The sequence below is a fragment of the Chelonoidis abingdonii genome, chromosome 7, assembly GCF_003597395.2.
Source record: "Chelonoidis abingdonii isolate Lonesome George chromosome 7, CheloAbing_2.0, whole genome shotgun sequence".
NCBI classification, from domain to species: Eukaryota; Metazoa; Chordata; order Testudines; family Testudinidae; genus Chelonoidis; species Chelonoidis abingdonii.
In genome coordinates, this window is record NC_133775.1 from 57,634,346 (window position 1) to 57,642,655 (window position 8,310).

Sequence of the window (8,310 nt, forward strand, 5' to 3'; positions counted from 1 at the left end):
GGAATGGGTTACCTAGGGAGGTGGTAGAATCTCCATCTTTAGAGCTATTTAAAGTCCGGCTAGACCGCACCCTGGCTGGGATTATTTAGGAAAAATGGTCCTGCCTTTAGCAGGGGGTTGGACTAGATGACCTCGTGAGGTCCCTTCCAACCTTTTGATTCTATGATTCTATGTCTAGCATAGTACTAGAAGGTTTGTGTCCATGAGGCAAAGCTTTACAATGGAAGATGTGAAGGGGGGAAAAATAAAATGCTCCTCGGGTCTATAAGAGGAACCAAGAATGAAGGGTGCTTATATTCTTATTTGTTCAAGGAAGTCTAAATCCCTTTCTTGAGCTAGTTTGGATCCCATTTGGGCTCAATTAGCTTTCACACTGCTAAGTAGGAGGGGGATTTTTGGAAGTGAAAGGTTAAATTGATTTAGTATTAATAATTTAGCCCAAAATTCTTGGACAAGTTCCTCCTGTTATAAAACTCAAAAGAGAATGAGGCTGGAAAATGCAGAATTTCTTTAAAATCTGTGAGATAAGGTTGAGTTCCAAAGGAATTTTAAAATCTTTAAAGTACGTATTTTTCTATATCCATAGTTTCAAGATTAACCTCTAGAATATATGCAGTGCTAGTGAAAGATTCTAGATCAGGGATCAGCAACCTTTCAGAAGTGGTATGCCAAGTCTTCATTTATTCACTCTAATTTAACGTTTCGCATGCCAGTAATACATTTTAATGTTTTTAGAAGGTCTCTTTCTAAAAGTCTATAATATATAAAACTAAACTATTGTTGTATGTAAAGTAAATAAGGTTTTTAAAATATTTAAGAAGACTTCATTTAAAATTAAATTAAAATATAGATTCCCCTGGACCGGTGGCCAGGACCCGGGCAGCGTGAATGCTGCTGAAAATCAACTTGCATGCCACCTTTGTCATGCATGCCATAGGTTGCCTACCGCTTTTCTAGATTATCAGCCTTGAAAATTGGAGGGTATTAGCTGTCAGCAGACATCTGAACTGAACTGAAATATGTAAAATCAGGAAGCTGCCTAGCAGTTCACTAATCCTATATAATTAAACAGATGATCTAGACGCAAAAGGCTCAATGCCCCGTTACCAGTCACCTGAGCCACCCCATGCAAAGATTACAACCAACAACAGGATTTTTTTTAATCAATTGAGGGGTGTTTTTTTGAACTTATCCTTGTTACGTCTAACACCTAAAATTATTAGAACAAAGATTTTTTTTCTACTCTGTGTTACTGACAGTAATTGTATCTGCAGTCAGCTTACCCCATTTGGATCGACCACAAAGAGGAAAGAAAATCCTTTACAAAATAGGAAAAATATGGCTACAAAGCCAAAACTGACAGGTATTCAGACTTCAAAAAAAGCAGACTTTAACAAACTCAGAACTGGTAAGTGAGATTCCATTAGAAGAAATCTAAGGGGAAAAGGAATTCAGGAAAGCTGGCAATTTTTCTAAGAAACAATATTAAAGGTACAACAGCAAATTATCCATTGTGAAGAAAAGATAAGATGATTAGTAAGAGGCCAATATGGTTTCACCAGGAGCTCTTGAATTACCTGAAAATCAATAAGAAATCCTATAAAAAGCAGAGACATGGACAAATTGCATAGGAGGAGTACAAAAGAATATTACAGGCATGTAGGGACAAAATCAGAAAGGCTAAAGGGCAAACGGAATTTCTGAATCAACGACAATAAGAAGAGGTTCTATAAATACATACATTAGAAGCAAGAGAAAGACAAAGGAAAGTATAGGTCCACGACTTAGTGAGGAAGGAACACTAACAACATTATCAAGAAGGCTAAGGTGCTTAATGCCTATTTTGTGTTCATTACAAAGGTTAATTGTGAGCAGATAATTAACACAATTAAGATTAACAAGAGGGAAGGAACACAAGCCAATATAGGAAAAAAACAGGCTAAAGAATATTTACATAAATTAGGTGTACCCAAGTCAACAGTGTGGGCCTGATGAAATTCATCCAAGGGCACTTAAGCTGAACCAATCTCAGAACTATTAGCAATTATATTTAAGAACACATGGAGGGCTGGTGAGGTCCCAGAGGACTAGAGAAAGGCAAACAAGGTACCTATCTTTAAAAAGGGGAACAAAGAAAATCCAGAAAATTATAGATCAGCCAGCCTAACTTCAACATCTGGAAAGATACTGGAACAATTGATTAAAGAATAAAGCTGTAAGCACCTAGAGGATAATAGGCTAATAAGTAATAGCCAGCATGGATTTGTCACGAACAAATTATGCCAAACCAATCTAATTTCCTTCTTTGAGAGTGTTACTGGCCTAGTGAATAAAGGGGAAACAGTATACACAATACATCTTGATTTTAGTAAGACTTTTTACAGTCCCATTTGACAGTCTCATAAGCAAACTAGGGAAATGATGTTTATAGAAAATTATTAATAGGTGAGTGCATAACTAGTTGAAAGACCATACTCAAAGAATAGCTATCAATGGTTCACTCTCAAACTGGGAGGATGTGTCCAATGGGGTACCCCAGGGGTCTGTCCTGGTCCAGAACTATTCAATATTTTCATTAATTACTTGGACAATGGAATGGAAAGTATGTTTATAACATTTGCAGATTACATTAAATTGGGCAGGGTTGCTACTAATCAGAAGCACAGGATTAAAATTGAAAATGATTCTGACAAATTGGAGAACTGGTCTGAAATCAACATGATGAAATTCACTAAAAACAAATGCAAAGTACTACACTTCGGAAGCAAAAAAAATCAAATGCACAACTACAAAATGGAGAATAAGTAGTTATACAATAGCACAGCTGAAAAAAAATCTGGGAGTTATAGATGCTCACGAACTGAATATGTGTCACCAATGTAATGTATGACAAAGAGTCCTGTGGCATCTTATAGACTAACAGACATATTGGAGCATAAGACTTCGTGCGTGAATACCCACTTCATCAGATGCAATGTGGCTGCAGAAAAGGCTAATTCATTCTGGGGTCCTAGGAGTGTCATGTGTAAGACATAGGAGGTTACTGTCCCACTCTACTTGAAACTGTTGAGACCCCAACTAGAGTACTGTGTCTAGTTCTAGGAGCCAAACTTTAGGAAAGATGTGGACAAATTGGAAAGTGTCCAGAGGAGAGCAACAAAAATTATAAAATGTGTAGAAAACCTCACCTACAAGGAAAGACCAAAAAAACTGGGCATGGTTAGTCTTGAGAAAAGACAACTGGGAGGGGGAAATGGTAGTCTACAAATATGTTACACTGGTATGTTATATGCGTTATATCAGCTGTTATAAAGAGGACAGTTATCAACTGTTTTCCATGTCCAATAAAGGTAGGAGAAGTAATTGGCTTAATCTACAGCAAGGGAGATTTAGGTTAGACATTAGGAAAAAATTTCTACCTGTAAGGGTATTTAAGCACTGGAATAGACTTCCAAGGGAGGCTGTGGAATCTTATCATTGGAGGTTTTTAAGAATAGGTTAGAAAAGCACCAGCCAGTGACAGTCTAGGTTTATTTGGTCCTGCCTCAGCACAGGGGGCTGGAGTAGGTCTCTTGAGCAACCTTCTAGCCCTAAATTGCTATGATTCTATGAAACCTCATTCAGGATATATCTTCGTTTTCTGTCTCCAGTATCTCTTCTAGAAAATATCTATCAGAGGCAAGATGCAACATTAATCTGATATTTTTAGAAAACAAATATCCACTTGAAATATTTAGCCACCACTTGGTTACATAATTTTCTAAATTACCCAGTGAACTAGCAACTTTGTTTTCATCAAACTAACCTTAAGCTATTTTTAGTAAGATGACTGTTAACTTGTACTCAAATGCAAGGACTAATTCCTTTGGAACCAGGGAATGAAGAGAAGAGGTAGGATTGGTCAAAACAGCAGACATTAATATTACTCTGCTACTCCAGTTCAAGTTGTTTCAGCTTCTAGGAGCTGAACTAAGACAAATACATGATTTTAGAGCTCTTTTCCTTTCAACAATTCTCTTATCAATTTATGTCTACTGTGAATATTAAGATGTGAAGTCCCCCAGAAAAAAACAAAAGCTCAAGTAGCAGGGAATAGATTTTTTTTTTTTTTTAAATCAGCCATTACCAGTTCAGAAGTTGTTGCTGGTCATGGGTTTCTTAAAGCTCTCAAGTGTCTATGACATATTTCAATTTGTGGAGGAATCAGGCATATCATGAGCAGCAAAAACTGTTACTAAAGTTACTGAAATCTCTAAAAACAATTTTATCCATGTATGCACCTGAAAAAAACGGACTTGACCTCCAACAGGTCAAAATGGAAACTTCCAACAAATCCCATGAACCAGATTTCAAACTAAGTAATCAACAAGACCTTTAGGAAGTTGCGATAGTTAATACAAAACTGTTTTGAAAACAATGAAATACTAGAAGATGATGGTATAAGAAAGAGCCTCCCTAAACTTGGAATGAATGAAAATGCAAAGTTTGTTCTGAGACAAAAAAATACAAGTTCCAACAACAAATATCATGGAAGGTACTAACAAATGAGAATGTAAAATAGACTACAGTATCACTGAGTGCAAAAACACAAGAATCTGAATGAGGAAAGATATCATACTATGATATTAACATTTATTCACTCTCTAGAGTCTTACCAAAAATTGAGGAAGATACACATAAGTGTAGCTTCACTAACTTGTCTACCAGTCTTACCTGAAATATACGTGAAGAACAAAAGTAGATTTTCCAGTAGTGTCAGTATTGGCACAGAAGCATTAAGAAATTTATTCCTGCAAAGCTTTGAGTAACAAAGGATGTTAGCGTTCAGAAGACTTCATGCCAAATACTGCCACGAATATCTGTGCAGAAATCTAACTGACAGATGTATTTGTACACACAAAATCCACTGGAATAATTTAGCCCATTTTTTTGTTTGTTTCTTTTGCAAATATTATGCTGGATAATAATTTTATGGGATTCTTGCTACTTGGTTAAAATAGATTTCAAGAAATAACGAGGACTTATATGTACTGCAAAGCATTATTTCAGATGTTCTCAAACCTTTAAGGTTTAATAAATTTTAAATACTGAACCTTTCTGTATTGCCTTTCCCATTTGTTCTTTTAAATAACCCCAATTTAGGATTAGTCAAGGGATAATTTTATTGCTATCTTCTGAAGTTTTTTATTCTCTCACCATAAACTGATGTAATAAAATCTGAAAAAAATACAAGCTATTTTCTGCAAATAATCCATGATTGATAGAGCAAAATTTTGTGTGAACTGTGTTTATGAAGATTAAGAGTCTGCAACTTAAGTGGATTAATCCTAAAATCAAGTATGAATCAGACAAATGCAAAGCAAATTTCCCCAGAAGGCCTCACTAACCTCAAAAAATTAAGTACCTGTTGCTATAAAAACCATAACGTTCTCAGCCGTTCAGGTAGATTTTTATAGTCACCACAGCTGTCCCTTCAGTTCTGATCTTTAGGAGCCATACTTCACTGCGAGGCAACTGTGAACCAAAGAGATCATATATTCCAAGCCTCCACAGTGAAGAACTGACAGTGATGCTGAAAATCATTTGCTCACAAGAAGCTGTAAAAACACCACCAAATTTAATAAGAACCGTAATCTGGGCTCTTGCCAGGGTCCCAGAACTGAAAGAACATAAAACAATAGAGTATTATACATAACTCTATACTACTATTCCACAGCCTTTGTATTTCTAATTTACGTAAAAAGTTACCATAAAAAGAAAATACTATAAAGGAGGAGTAATTCTCAGCCTCTCGCATACCATCAATCACATATTTTATATTATCATAGGTTTCTCCTAATAATTCCCACTAAATGTTTTAAAGTAACTTATTTATTCCTCAAGCTCCTAAACCAGCTCATCTGCTATCAGAGAAGTTATATGCAAAAATCCAATGTTAATTTTAATGTGACAGCTGTTATTTCAAATTGCTTTTGCTCAAGCTCTGTGGATGACATGAGCTCCAGTTTCATTCTTAAAATCCACCTAGGTGTATAAACATATTGACTTTGCACTGTGCTCCTGATGAGCATATAAACAGAAACTGCTGGATGCTAGATAATGTTACTGAACACAAAAATAATCTCTCAGATCCAGGTGTTTATAAGGCAAATTATCATTATTTATTTAATACAACCCTTAGTGCTCATTGGGTATTTTTTGGGTTACTGTCCTTCACCCAAATATATGCAACTAGAATATATACAGCAATGTTTATTTTTTAAAGTATAGATACCATATAAAGGCTTATTTATTTAAATGGCCACACCAGTTATTTGCTTTTTCTGAGCCTCAAAAAGCAAAAAAAAATTACAGTCCAAGTTCCAGAATTATGGACAAAAGCTACACCAACAAAAACATTTTAATTATTTTGTATAAGTGTAACATTTTACTTTATAAATTTGGAAACCGAAGTCTTTCAGAGCATGCTTCTAGGTTATCTTCATGTCAAGTTTCATTCCAGTTAGAGAGCCCCTGGACAGCCATTTACCTCACTGATCAGGGCTGGGGTGAACAGGGACGGGAGTGATGGAAAGAGAGATGACCTGAGAGGTGCAAAAAAGAGATTCGGGCTGATCACGGGCAGGGTGACACTTCCAGCAGGGCACAGGGGATGATGGGATGAAACGAGAGCCCGATGGGATGAAATGAGAGCCCTCTGGGCTGGGAGAGCCCCAGAAGCAGAGGGCGTGACGTGGGATGCTAGCGGAGAGCCGCGCAAAGGCAGGACATGCTGGATTTAGGATTCCTTTTGAGAACGCCCTGGCAGAAGGGCACAGGGTGACAGACACGCCTCGGAAGCCTAGGGGATAAGGAAGTGAGGCGATAGCGGGCTGCTCCGATGAAAGCTCCCGGGAGGGGTGAGGCTGTGGGATAAGGAGCCGCTGCTGATCGGAGAGAACCCGGGGCTGTCACCTCCCCGGTGACCGGGACCCTCCCTCAGGCACACCCGCGGCCGGGGATCACACAGCAGCCGGGCCGCTGCTGGGGGCCACGCCGGTAAGCCCAGCCCCGAAGGAGCCGAGCTCCTTCTCACAGCTCGCTCCGCGGCGAGGCCCTGGCTCCCCGCCGCGGGCGCCCCGAGACCCCCTCCTGCGGCAGCGCTATCCCCGGCGCCCGGCCCGCGTACCTCATACTGGATGTACTGCTTCCGCCACTCGGGCGTGATGTGCGCGGAGAGGTGCTCGGCGAACTTCATCCTGCCGCCCCTACCCGGCCGCCGCGCTCACTCGGCTGCCCCGGAGCCGGCTCCGCGGGACCCTGCGGTGGCTGGTGCTAGCGGGCCAGTGCTGCTGCCTCCGCCGCCGCACATGGGCCCCGCGCCTCGCTCCTGCCGCCCGCACTGCGTCCCCTCCCTCCCGCCTGGCTCAGGTCTCCTCAGCGCTCCCCTGCCGCCCACTGCAACCCCACCGCAGCCGCCGCCATCTTTCTCTCTTCGTTCACCCTGCCCCCCCTCCCGCTACTAGGACGTCATCACCATGGTAACCGCCACCCTCCTCCGCCGCCTCAGCGCGGAGACAGGCCGGGGGCGGGGCCTAGAGGCAGGGGGCGCGGCAAGAGTAACAGGGAGCCCCGCCCCCTTCCTTCCAACTTGGCTTGAAAGTAGGGAGAGCGGAGAGGCTTTTGGGGGTGGGGGTTTTCTTCCTTTGCTCCGCCCATTCCGCAGAAGCGCCGCCGCCGCGCAATGCAGCAAGAGGGTGCTGTGGACGATGGGGCTGTACAGCTAGGCACACTAGCGTCAGGCAGGTGCTAGAAGGCAGAGAATGCTGGTACGGGCCAGTCGTGGCAGCTCCTCCAAGAGTGCACTGGGTGGCACAGCACAGCACACAAGGGTAGTGAGATGCTTCAGTTGAGAAAGGGGGATTGCACTGTTTTGGACAGCGTGGGCTAGTAGCTAGCACCAGACTGGGTTACATGTAAGAAGGAGTGCCTGGGTTGGCCAGTGTGAGTGAGCTGGGGATAGTGGACTGAATATGAGGCAAACAAAGGTCACCCTGTTAGCCAGTGTGGCAGGCAGGCTTGGGTCATGGAATGGGCCAGCATCATAGTGCAGATGGCTACCTATGCCTTAGTGTCTATGCATGGAGAAGGTAGGAACCCCCTACCTATATATTATGCTTAGGACTATATTGAACAATGTGCTAGACAAGAATTGATTTTTGGGACACACAGTATCAAGTGGAAAATACAATTTTCTCATCCCCTCGGTTATGCAAAATCCCAGCCTTTTGAAGCTATGTCCTGAAGAGGGCTGATTACCTGTTCCCACAG

The 8,310-nt window shown here is 41.3% G+C and overlaps 1 protein-coding gene across 1 annotated transcript in view; it reads right to left on the bottom strand.

The window, feature by feature from the left end:
- Window positions 1–7,342, bottom strand: part of XPR1 (xenotropic and polytropic retrovirus receptor 1) — a 253,284-nt gene extending 245,942 nt beyond the window's left edge. Inside the window, exon 1 of the mRNA XM_032796188.2 lies at window positions 7,169–7,342. Within this exon, the coding sequence (XP_032652079.1) occupies window positions 7,169–7,237 (69 nt within the window). The 5' untranslated portion in view covers window positions 7,238–7,342. The remainder of the gene's footprint in view (window positions 1–7,168) is intronic.
- Between the last annotated feature and the right edge of the window lie 968 nt (window positions 7,343–8,310).